This window comes from Taudactylus pleione, unplaced genomic scaffold (genome assembly GCF_031769625.1).
Source record: "Taudactylus pleione unplaced genomic scaffold, aTauple2 ptg000711l, whole genome shotgun sequence".
NCBI classification, from domain to species: domain Eukaryota; kingdom Metazoa; phylum Chordata; class Amphibia; order Anura; family Myobatrachidae; genus Taudactylus; species Taudactylus pleione.
The window spans coordinates 942,921-956,282 of record NW_028285113.1 but is presented as its reverse complement, the minus strand read 5'-3'; the positions used below and the strand labels follow the sequence as shown (position 1 = coordinate 956,282).

General features: G+C 44.7%; 1 protein-coding gene across 3 annotated transcripts in view; it reads right to left on the bottom strand.

The window, feature by feature from the left end:
* The window catches only part of DND1 (DND microRNA-mediated repression inhibitor 1), a 47,668-nt gene extending 37,950 nt beyond the window's left edge, over positions 1 to 9,718 (bottom strand). For all 3 annotated transcript variants that reach the window (XM_088456650.1, XM_088456648.1, XM_088456647.1), the window contains exons 1-2: positions 9,623 to 9,718; positions 5,591 to 5,708 (exon numbers count right to left, since the gene is read on the bottom strand). In XM_088456650.1, coding sequence (XP_088312776.1) covers positions 5,591 to 5,708; positions 9,623 to 9,655 — 151 coding nt within the window. In that variant the 5' untranslated portion in view covers positions 9,656 to 9,718. The remainder of the gene's footprint in view (positions 1 to 5,590; positions 5,709 to 9,622) is intronic.
* Between the last annotated feature and the right edge of the window lie 3,644 nt (positions 9,719 to 13,362).

Here is a 13,362-nt window from a genome sequence, read left to right as displayed (position 1 = left end):
CTCCACTGGCTCCCCTTCTCTTTTAGAACCCAATTTAAGGTTCTCACGCTCACTTACCCTCAGCCATTCTTCTTCCATTTACATCTCTGATCTCATCTCCCTCCACTCTCCTGTCCACCCTCTTCGTTCAACAAATGCACACCACCTCTCATGCCAATTACTTCCTCCCACTCCCGCCTCCAAGATTTTGCCAGCGCTGCTCCCCACCTTTTGGAACTCTCTCCTGCTTCCCATCAGACTCTCCACCTCTCTGCAATCCTTCAAACGGGCTCTCAAGACCCACTACTTCATCAAAACCTTCCAGCTCTCATCTTAACTTGCTGCTACATACTCCTTACTTCCTGCCTAGCCCATCCGTTTCACCCCTGTCTGTCTGTCTCTCCCCCTTAGAATGTAAGCTCCTATGAGCAGGGCCCTCTACCCTCTTGTGCTTCTCCTTACTCTACCTTCATCTACTTCTTACTCTCTACCAGGGCACCTAACACTGTTGCTTTGCATTGTTGCTTATCTGGGTGTTATGGTCGTGAATGTAGCAATGTATGTCCTGTAATGTATTTTATTGTATTGTAAGTCACTATAAATCTATTTATGTACTTTGTAAGACGCTGAGGAACACTTGTGACATCATATAAACAATAATATTATTATTATTATTATTATTATTATTATTAATAATAATAATAATATGTTGCACAGCATAATAACCAGGATCTATTTGGACTATAACAGACATCTAGTTTACAATGGGCACGATTCTATTCAACACGAAGTGAATGGCGCTGGGAATCAGCTCCCAGGCTATTCAATTCATATGCGCTGTTAAACCAGACTAGGACTTCTTCTCGCATCCCTCCGGGCATGCGAGCAGAAATCCGACAAGTCCAGGCGCGTTGCTCTTTTCCCACACTTAGCGCTGGGAAAACAGCATTGAGTCACAGAATGCCCGTTCTCACACCTGAACATCCTGTTTAAGGCGCAAGAACGAGCTTTCCCCGATCTAACATCGCAATGGATTGAATTGCTCCAGGAGCTCATTCCCGGCGCTATTCACTTCGCGTTTAAATTAATCGTGCCCATTTAATCTAGTAATGCTGGGCTGCTGTGGAACCATGCCATCTAGCATGGTGCAAATGACCAGCGTAATAGCATTCATGCACACTTCAGCATTAAATGCATGAGTGGTACCCCTGACCTGTGTACTCACTCATATGGGTTCTATATAAAGTGTATATACTGTATATAACATGTAAACTGTGTGCACTGTGTATATGGCACAGAATGGTTATTATGGAACCATATTATAACTGGCTGTTAAATTGATGCCTCACCAGAGTCTGGGGGCTCTACCCATATACATATATATTTACCAGCGCAGGTAATGTGGTGAGTCAGCAGCAGGTCACAGTACTCAGAACCCGCTGAAAACAGCTGCGGTCGCTAAGGGGGCGCAGAGGCATTTCCCATCAGCTGTAGCGCGGCAGACAGCGCTGCGAGACCTGCGACACCATCAGAGCCATTTCCTTGTAAGAGTCACGGCCCAGCTGGAGGCAAAATAGCAGAGAATGGTCTCCGGAAGTTCGACATCAGCTGGGACACCGGGTGCTAGAGACGAGGAGAGGTCTGTAATGCACCCGAGATGCAGCCTCGTACTCTGTCCCCACACACTGCAGCCGACAGCCTGTTACAAAGTATAAAATCTCCCTCATAACACCGCTAGTCCCTCAGAAAACGAATGATTGCAGCTCCATATTGCTAAAGGAGAGACATTACGATGCTGTACAGGGATTAGACAAGCTGTTCCTACAACGCAAGATATTTTAAGTAGGGATGTGCGCCGGACCATTTATGCTGTATTTGGTTTTGGCTCAGATTAGTCATCCGGCTTTGGATTTGCCAAACCGCCGTGACTGGTTTTGGTCACAGTACTTTTATATACAGTGGGCTACGGCCCAAGGAGTCAGTGTGCTTCTATACACAGTGGGCAGAGGGCTAAGGCCCAAGGAGTCACAGTGCTTGTATACACCAGTGGGGTACAGCCCAAGGAGTCACAGTGCTTTTATATACAGTGGGGTACAGCCCAAGGAGTCTGTGCTTTTATACACAGTGGGGTACAGCCCAAGGAGTCACAGTGCTTTTATACACAGTGGGGTACAGCACCACAGCAACTTTTGAGTCTGGACACAACCACTTAATCAGCAGCGTATAGCTCAGCATTGCAGTCAATGCCCCCTATACAGTCACTTACCAGCAGAGCAGTACGCAGCGCGAGATTGAAACGGCGCAGATTTCTGGGACGCAACATCTTATGTAGAGACGAACTCTCGAGAGAATCAGACGTTGGGAGAATGACGTTCAGCCTCGAAGTGGGATCCAAGTCACGCAGGAACACCTGAGCAGCGGCTCGAGTGGACTCTGATCCCCAGTGTTCAGATTCCACAGAATCCGAACCACTCATCCCTAATTTTAAGGCTAGCGCACTACAGTTCTTATCAGAGTTCTTAGTCTAGTTTGCAGGATAAAAGAGTTCACAAACGCCAAGAGACATCACTTGTGTATCAGATTACATTTATTTAAACTGGTTTAGTATGGCAGTTATTCTTCTCCAGTTAAAATGCCTACACACTAGGCTATATTTTGCACGATTCACCAGATTCCGACGAATCGTAGTGACAAATCGTGCAATATATGTGCAAATCGCGGAGTGTCCACTCACAATAACGATGCGTATCTCCAGATCTTGCCTACTGCAGGCAAGATCTGCTGATTTCGTACACGAGCCGGAGACATATCGTTCAATGCTTACGCCTGAACGACATGTCGTTCGGACCAGCACGATGCCCGAATCAAGGAGATACGTGATGCAAGCAGCAAGACAGATGCACGCACAGATCAGTGCATGTCCATGCTGCAGGCAGTGGTGATATATATATATATCTATATATATCAATAAGACACAGATGCAGTGAGCTTCATCCCTGCATCAGTTTAAAAAAAAAAAAAAAGTAATACAAAGTGTAGAAATAAAAAGACGTGACAAAAAATAAAAAAAAATGACCTGGACCAGCGAAATTTAGTACAGTCCTCTAAGGATAGTACTGCCCAAATGATGACTCAGCGGCAGGATTTCACTATAGAAATCCTGGTGCGAAGCGCTCATTGGCTGAGAGAGGGGAGACTTCCACCTCAGCAAATGAGCAGTTCCCACCATTGAAGTCAATGGTGGGTACCGCTCATTGGCTGAGAGGCAGAAGGCTCGTGTCTCAGCCAATGAGCACTCAGCACCAGGATTACTATAGTGAAATCCCACCACTTAGCCATCATTTAGCTAGTACTATCCTTAGAGGACAGTACTAAATTTCGCTGGTCAAGGTCATCTTGTTTTTTTTGTTTTGCCAAGACCGTGGATGTCTACACGGAAAGAAGAAGAGGTTGTGATCCAAGCAATTTTTTTTTTTTTTTTTACACGCAGATTCTTTCAGCAAGGATCGTACTGATCAGTGCTTGCATCTGTCTGCCATCACACACGATCTAATATGCAAATTATTATATTGTGCACGATAGATCTTATGTCACATTGTACAGTTTCTTCACATCATGTCCTGGAGTGCCGAAGAGATTTCAAGGGAAATAGTTGATGACATTGCTTTGTTTGCAGGTCGTCTAGCGTGTAGGCACCTTCAGACTAACTCAAAAGTGCACCACCTGTACTGTAAGTGTTTAATCTTATAGTTGACAATCTGCATGCATGCTAAATTTATAGGTTAGCAGACAGGAATTCGAATGAGAGACCCATTCCAAAGAAAGTTAGACTGAAGTAATGTTTTGTTATTTGCTCTAATTTCACTCTGAGAATTTATTGGCGTCTCGTCTTTTAGAGTATAGTGCATTTTTAGCCTTACTTAACGTTCTGTGAAGATACTGTACTCCATGCTGACACCTAGGATAATATAATAGCAGTTGTGAAAAAAAAGTTAGATTTCAGCAAGTAAATTGGTGTCCTGGAAGAGTTTGACTCCAATGAGCAACCCTTCGGTTCAGTCTGTTACAGAGAAATAAAATGTTCCTTTTGGGTCTAGTGTGAATAATTGTTAAAGGTTTCCTCGATAACATTGCACAATGCTGTGATACTATGTACCTATTATGTATTGCTCTTCATTGCTTGAAAACCATCTTCGCAATAAAATGAAAACTTTCTTTTGGGATCAAAAGTGGCGATTTTCCATGCTCTTATATTCCCCTCCTTACCTCTGACCATCCAAGAAGCAAGGAGCCTGTTCTAACCTGGTAAGAGCAGATGGACAGTACTGCACCACACTAGACTAGACTATGTGCTCAAAACGCAATATCATGAGCTATTTCCCTTGAACTCTCCAAGGCAGCTCTCCCAGCACACCATATGGTGCTAAAAGTGTCCAATCTGACCAAAGACCCATCGCTCGTCCTTAACTATTTCCAGTGCGTCGTGTACGAGATTGGCAGATCTTGCCTACAGTAGACAAGATCTGACAATGCAATGTATGACACACTGGTACATGCATCGTGATCGCGAGTTTACACGATTTGTTGCCCCAGTGCATCGAAATCGGGCTAATCGTGCAAAATATCGTCTACCGTGTATCCACTAAGCAATTAAACAGGCCGATTGAACGATAACGACGACGTTAGCGGTCAATTGCTTGCTAAACGTCTGCAAATCGCCCATATAAATGTCAAAAACGACCAGCGATGCACATGCCCGCTGGTTGTTTTTGACATCCATCATCGCCCGTACATGCTGGTAAACCTGACGATCGTGTCAGGTGCAGCATGTACGGGAATAATTACTGTGCCTAAACTGCATTACTGAACGTTCAGTGTTGGCACATCAGACTGAAACGACAGAATGATTACAATGTCGTAATCGTGCTCTCGTTTGTGTCGGGAAGTGGATAAGCACCTTTACACCTGTCACGGTACCACACAGGGATAGGTATGAAATCCCACCAGATGTGAGCCCGGCGGATGCAAGACCGGCACCGGAAGCTCAACAGGACTAGACCCCGACACGGTAAGTATCTCTTCTATCCCTAACCTTTCACCCCTGCCTAACCCTTCTTTAGGTGTGTCTAACCCTAACCTCCCCCAGGGGGTGCCTAAACCCAATCTCCCTCCCCACACCCTAAACCTAACCTTCCTGGCGGGTGCCTACACCTAACCTCCCCCAGGGGGTACCTAACCCCCCTCCAGGAGCCCCTAACCCTCCCCCACTGCAGGTGTCCACTGCCAGGCATACCACCGTTCGGTATGCCGGGCGTCAGTCCCGCAGTGTAGGGCTAATGAAAGGCGTCGGGATTTCAACGCCTACCATTAGTACCTTGCCGGGATATGACAGTCGGGAAGCCAGCGGTTGGCATTTCGACTGACTGCTTCCCAACTACATACCATCACATGTCTGCCAATAGCCTCACAAAAAAAAAAAGGCAGAACCGAAATGTAAGAAAAAAAATAGATAAATGGTTTATCACAACTGGAAAAATTATTCAAACAAAACATTGAGGCTATACATTCTAAATAAAAACAAACATACACTATAATATACACACACACACACCTGGTGGGGGGCCGCCATATTTTCTCTGTCCATTGACTTGGACGAGGTTGATGTTCTGGTTTTTCATCCACTGCAGAAGTGCTGTTTTATTGTCCTTATTGACTGAATTCAGCCAAGCCTGGAAAAATAAAAAATAATAATCATTGGAAGTAAGCAGTTGAATCGTCCCTGATGTCTGAGCCCCCAGAAACAAGATATCCATTTGCATTAAACTCATCCAAGCAATACTAGTTTATTTTACGCCACTTAAACCATTACTAGCAGAGTATCTAGTGGTCCAGCACCTCTAATAAGGTGAAAGGCTTGCACAGCTGCATTGGAACATAATGCACCCTGCACTTATGGGCCACAACATGGAGACTCCATAACAGAAAGGCAAGGACTAGTGTAATTTGCAGAGATCCTTCATGGGCAGGGGGAGCCACAGGGGTTAGTTGTGTCACACCAATCAAGAGCTATGGGGACCATATGGCAATTGCCATCCTGGGAGTAATGTACTGTCCATTACACCTATACACCTAGCCCACCTAAGTTATATTACCTTTATGATCCTCCCGTCTATTTCCTTTCAAATCCAAACCATCTGACTGTTCACCACCTCCAACTTGGTACTGCCATCTACTGCGTGCTAGCTCCGGTCTAACAACTTCACTGCCTATTTATCATCTGCAGATAGATCACATTCCCCCATTCACAACCTCCACTGCAGAAAAACTTTCATTAAGCTGGGTACACACTGATGGATATATCACCTGTTCGAACGGGCGATCTATGTATAATGCATCGCCAGGTGTGTACAGCAGAAAGGTCTGACATAGTTCAGAGACATATCCCGCTGTACACAGCCGACAAATAACTATAGATATATAACCCGTCTAATGAAACGGGCAATATATCTATCAGTGTGTACCCAGCTTAAAGGGGACAGGTCTTTCCTGCACTGCAATAGAACTGCCTCTGCTGGTGAGTGTCCTAGAGACATCAGAGCAGTGACCTCATGATTTCCACTTCAAAGAAACAGCACCTAGGTTATTATATGAGCAACACCCATTTCTTGTGTGCATTTTTAAATTGCATCTTGTGCATTACGAGGTTAACAAAAAAAATAATGTGTATATACAGTAGTCATATAGCTGTGTGACATCACATATGCAGAGACCAGTAATGTATGAAGGACAGCACAGAGCAGTCTAAGGCAGAATACAGCAATCAGCACAGTACAGCATTTTATCAGGCTGCCTCCTAGGTAATCAGGGGTACGGGTGGGTTTCATACCTGCATAGAATGCCAAGCAGTTTAGTGGTCTATTCACGTTGCTGAGGCACAAAAAGTATTTTCCACCATTCAGAAATAAAATATTACCGTAGACCCATAATTACATGGAAAAAAATTAAGTGCAGAGGCAGCCCAGTATTAATTTCCTATCCCAGAACACTGGGAGTTGCTCATCCCTTCACAGATGTGTCCACATATATCTAGCCACCTTGGTCGTCAAACAAACCTTTTAGTTGCGCCATGCCATGGTGTGACTCAGTAGCGCCGAGCGTCTTTTTACCTTCAAATGTGTCTTACTCGCACAGCAGTGTGAACAGAACGCACAAGCGGCTTCTGAGTGAAAGGGTATGTGGCATGCCTACGTTCTTTATGTGACTGCAGCTGTATCTGCCTACGTTCTTTATGTGACTGCAGCTGTATCTGCCTGCGAAATAGCCAAGTCAGTGTCAGCATCAGACACACTAAAGTAGCATTTCACAGGCAGATACACCCACAGTCACACACAGAACATGGGCACAACACTTAGTTCTAATCAGCAGAAGATGCTTGTACATTCTATTCGCACCACTGTGCGAACAATACACGTTTGAAGGTAGAAAGTTACAAGCCGCTACCAAGTCACACTGCACTCGCGTGTTGTGCGGCGCGACTTGTAAACGTATAAAATGTATGTGGACACATCTAAGCAAAGGAATAGAAGTAAAACCCAAGATCTATAGATATTTATTACTTTTTTTTTTTTTTTTTATATATAGACTAAGATAATCGCACACAAATATATAATTTTTCTGTTCTTTCCTTTCTCCGATAGCGATAACATTTGGTGAAGAAATGAAATCTGACGGCATATTCCTGCTGCCCAGAGATCTACGGGAGCTTCAGTAGCTGGCACAAAGTGTGATTGCCAGCCTTAACCTTAATGGGGGTAACACTTTCTATGGTAGAGCCATCCTCCCCACCACTAACCTCCCTAGAGAAATGCTAGCCACACCTTTTTATGTTGAAGAAATAACCCAGCAGAGAAAAAAAAACAACAAAAAACCTATATACACACACAAACATTGCTTTTTACAGAGGGCTCTGTGGCACCTGGTACATTGATTTGCTTCATTTTTAATTATTTTGAAAAATGTGAAGAAATTGGTAACAAATTTCCATAAATTAATAAAATAAGCATCTGAGCACTTACATAGGAGTAGTCTTATCAGGTGTATTCAGTAAAATCTCAACAGCAGCTGCCCGACAAGGGTGAAAATCCCGATCGTCCCTAAGGTAAGTATCGCTAACCTATTTCTCTCTCTCCCCCCAACCCTCCCTTAGGGGTGCCTAACCCTAACCTCCCCCCAAGTGCCTAACCCTAATCCCCCCCCTTCCCCTAGCCTAACCCTAAATCCCCCCCCGAGAGCCCTAAACCCAACAACCCCCACCACGTGCGCGCAGCTGTCGGTGGCCGGCTTACCTTCGTTCGGTATGCCGGGCGTCTGTCTTCCGGCGTCTGGTTAATGACAGCGTCGAGTTTGACGCCTGTCATTAGTACCACGCCGGGATTAGACAGTCTGGAAGCCGACGGTCGGAATTTATACAGTCGGCTTCCAAACTACATCCCGACTCATCAACTAACGTGTAACTTCAGGTTAAGATGGGTGCACACAATACCATGGTGCGATGAAATGTAGTGATAGAACATTGCACAATGTTACATTTCGCATCTCATCACCCCCATCTGCCATCCAGAACAACAGGTGGGACGATGAGATTAACGACAGGTTTGGGCATACACCCTACACGACGTGTGCAATATATCGCTCCAATCCATACCATAAAGATATTTCACGATACACCGTATATTGTGTACCCAGCATTAGTACCAGCACCATTTTCTAGTCATAGCAGAAACAAATTTCACACATTTGGGAAAAAAAAAAGACATTGCTTTATGCAGTATAATCTGTAGGGATGGGGCTGTAGTAATAACTGTCCCATCTCTATCACAGTGGGGGTGAGGCTTGCAGAGTTTTATCCATATTAAAGCTTAAACCCCAGTAAAGTGCAAACAGTGTGCAGTATAATGATACAGCCTGGGCAGGCTATGACCAGGGTCTTCCACCTATATACCTTCCACAATCCCACTCCCTACAGCATCCCACAATCAGCCACACAGTGTATGCACCCACATTCTGTGTGTGTAAAATAAGTAAAAAAAATAATAATAAAAATAAAGGAACACACACACACACACACACACACACACACCTAAAGACCATAATCTGCAGATACAAAAATCCACATTTATGGGACAACAGTGCAAGAAGACTCCGCCCAAATACAGACATTGTAGGTATTCCAGTCCAAACCCATCCAATCCAGCAATTCATGCTACTACTAATATGGGCATGGAGCTTGCCACAATATAGGTGCATTACACATTGCATTTATACAAGGCATGGAAATGCTTATCAGACACCACTACACACTATGCTGGGCTGGTCACACCCGTTCAACCTTCAACAATTTAGGACCAAAAAAAACAACGATAAAAAAAAATTACATACATAAATATTTAAGCAGGATATAAATATTTGCACATTTAAGTTAGTTTTGTTTAACCCTAATACTTTGAGGTATAAACAGTATTAAGAGTTTGCAAAAACAGTAAAACAAAAAAACAAACAAACATGCAAAAGGAGTTTCCCTAAACTCTATCCACTACACTAAATCAGACATGTTACATGTGTATCCAGCATAGCAAATACCCACCTCACTGCTTCCGTTCATCACGGTGTGCTCCATAGTAATGGTCACTCAAGCAAAACTCACAGCCCTCAGCAAACGTTATATAGGTCAGGTGACCCTTGTGCAGGCCTTTATATAGAGTCCCAAATTGCCAGAACTAACCCCCCACAAGATCACATCATCCAATCATATGAGGGCAGAAGGATTACCAACCACCCCCTTGTCTGAACCTCCCTCTTGGAGATACAATTAAAAAAAAATTGGAAACACTTGTTTTGACACTCCATAAGGCTATTTTATAATCCAGGTGAAAATTATGTTTGTTCTGTTGTTGGATTCTGTTTTGCAGCCTCATTCTGTTTCCTGTTTGTTGAACCTGAAAGTATAGCCAGCAATGCAAGTGCTGTTATCAGATTGTCTATACAGCAAGAAGGGAAAATAGCTAGAAACCATACAAAACTGGCACAAATCAGTGACTAGAGAAGGAGGATAGACTTTCACATACTTATGTCAGTGTGCAATGAGCAACTGCTGAATTTTTTTTTTTTCTTTTTTTGTTTCACATCTTTATTATGGATTAGCTTTAAAGTTATAAAACTAGGAGCAAGCAATTACACAAATGATGGGTATGTCAAGTTCACTAGCATTAAAAATCATGTCTTGTTTTGGTTTTTTATCACTTGTAGAGACTTGTTATTGGGTATAGGAGTGTAGCATACACTGCAAAGTGATCTAGAGCGGATTCATGGCGCTTTTTCCAAAAAGCAAGTAGATAACAAAAAGCTCATTTGTGAAAATGATGCACAGGCTGTGGTCATGAGTTATGAATTACATCGGGATAATGGAGTGAAAGACCCAAACAGCATCTAAATCAGTCAGGGCCCTAGAGCAGTGGTTCTCAAACTCGGTCCTCAGGACCCCACGCAGGTCACGTTTTCCAGGTCACCCAGCAGGGGCACAGGTGTATTCATTACTCACTGACACATTTTAAAAGATCCACAGGTGGAGCTAATTATTTCACTGATTCTATGTGGAGACCTCCAAAACATGCACTGTTTGGGGTCCTGAGGACCGAGTTTGAGAACCTGTGCCCTAGGGCAGTGGTTCTCACACTCTGTCCCCAGGACCCCAAACAGTGCATGTTTTGCAGGTCTCCTCACATAATTACTAGTGAAACAGTTAGCTGCACCTGTGGATCTTTTAAAATGTGTCAGTGACTAATGAATACACCTGTGAACCTGCTGGGTGACCTGCAAAAAGTGAACTGTGTGGGGTTCTGAGGACCGAGTTTGAGAACCACTGCCCTAGAGAATGGGGTCTGGTCTGGGCTTTGTAGGAAGCGTGGTCAGGTTCCCTAAAACAATAAAAAAAAATAATAATAGTTTTGGCCACCCCTCTGGGGCACGACCAGTGTGCTGTCAGTGGGTAAGAGATAGAGATAATGGTATAGGTGAGGAAAGGAAAAGCACATGAGGGAAGAGGGCCCTGCTCGTGAGAGCGTACAATCTAAAGGGGAGTGGCATGCAACCAGGGGTCACCCTGAGGGGGGAGAGAGATGGTGAGCGAGGAGGATGAAGCAGTAGAATGAGAGCTGGGTGGCTTTGATAAAGAAATGGGTCTAAAGAGCCTGTTAAAGCTTTGTAGAGAGATGGAGAGTCTGACAGGGAGAGGAAGAGATTTCCAGGGGTGGGGAACAGCACATACAAAATCTTGGACGCAGGACTCGGAGTGGAAGGAAGAAATCATTTGAGAGGAGAGGCGGCATTACTTAGTGAAGTGGGGGGGCAGGAGTGTGAAGGGAGATGAGGTCAGAGATGTCAATGGGAGAGGATTGGGTGAGAGCTTTGTAATTCAGTGTAAAGGCCCCCACACATGGAGCGACCTAGCGGTCGATCCGACGGTTTTGAACGATATCGCTGCTATATCGTTCCATGTGTGGGCATGATATCGCCCGCTGCGCACTCCCGTTGGGTTGTCCATCGCTACCTCCAGATCTTTCTGCATGTTCAATCGATCTGGGGGATAGACGAACGATCCCATGCAGCACTGTGCGGGTGGGAGAGGGGGGTGCCGGCATATTGGGCAGTCGGGCCACCGGATCGCTCCTTCTGTCCGTTGCATCACAAGGTGCGTATAGAACAGTGTATGGAGCCCTTAAGAAGCTTGAATTGGGCTTGGAAGGGGAAGGGGAGCAGGCGTAGGGCCTGTAGGAGAGGGGAGACAGATGTAGAATGTTTGGAGAGGAAGATTACCTGGGCAGTAGCATTGAGGACAGATCAGAGTGCAGAGAGGAAGGAGACAGGGAGACCAGATAAGAGGAGATAACAGTAGTCATGTTTACAGATGACCAGTGAGTGAAAAGGGGTCTTATCCTGAAGATATTTTTGAGGTGAAAATAATACATACCTCCCATTTGCTAGGCTACACCCCTTTTGTGATTGATTCAGCTCCTTTTGGCCAATTAAAAATTCTGGACTGTTCCATGACAATCATGTCCATGTGCAGGTATGATATGATCATCATATATGCTGTAGTATTAATCTTACCGTCAGTTCCACTATGTGTATCTGCTCAGTCCGGGCTGGCTGCTCCAGGTCAGTGTGACCATTGCTCTGCTGTCCCAGTGATATTTATTTTTGTTTAAAAAATAAAAAAAGGTATTAAGGGATTATTTACTGCAGCAATAGCTGGATTATTGGGTCTATTGGTAATGCCATGTGTGTGTATATTAATTGCAGTATGCAGAATGTCTGGTTCATATATAGCAGTGGTTCTCAAACTCGGTCCTTAGGACCCCTCGCTTTTCACGTTTTCCAGGTCACCCAGCTTGTGCACAGGTGTATTCATTACTCTGGAACATTTTAAAAGATCCACAGCTGGAGATAATTATTTTATTTGCAATTCTGTGAGGAGACCTGGAAAACATGCACTATTTGGTGTTCTGGGGACCAAGTTTGAGAACCTGTGACATATACAGTCCTTGCCTACTTGTGAAAAAACATTTCAGGGAGATTGTGAAAGCAGCACCTATTAGCGAGGCGATAAAGTGGACGTGTACTGCTACATCTGAGAGGCGTGTCATACATGTGATGGGCGTGTACTGCTACATCTGAGAGGCGTGTCATACATGTGATGGGCGTGTACTGCTACATCTGAGAGGCGTGTCATAAACCTGACTTACATCCAAATGTAAACGAGCCCCAAAGCTGTCCTTGTTGATGTAAACACACAAATACTTTTCAGAAAATGCATGTAGCCATAGAGATCATTGTGCCTTATACCCAATGTAGGGAAATTATACTAAAGATCCAATTTTATTGCATATGTCCCTGGTTTTTTTTTATAACAGCTTCATAATGGGGGTAAGGTGCAATCTGCCAGACTCTTCAGGGAGTCAGGGAGATTGCTACTATTTCAGGGAGTCTCCCTGACAATGAGGGAGAGTTGACAAGTGGCATGGGATTGAAATACTGCCGGTTCAAATTCCACCAGCGGATGCCCGACAGGAGGAAGTCCCCTCTGGACAGGTAAGTACCCTAATCCTCCCCTGTCTCCCCTCTAACCCTAACCCTCCCTTAGTGGTGCCTAACCCTAACCTCCCCCACCGGGTGTGCCTAACCCTAACCCCCTCTTACCGCTCCCTAAACCTAACCCTCCCGAGGAGGATGCCTAACCATAATCTCTTCCTGGGGGTGCTTAACCCTAACCCTCCCCCCTAGGGGTGCCTAACCCTAATCTCCCCCCCCCAAACCCTAACCCCGCTA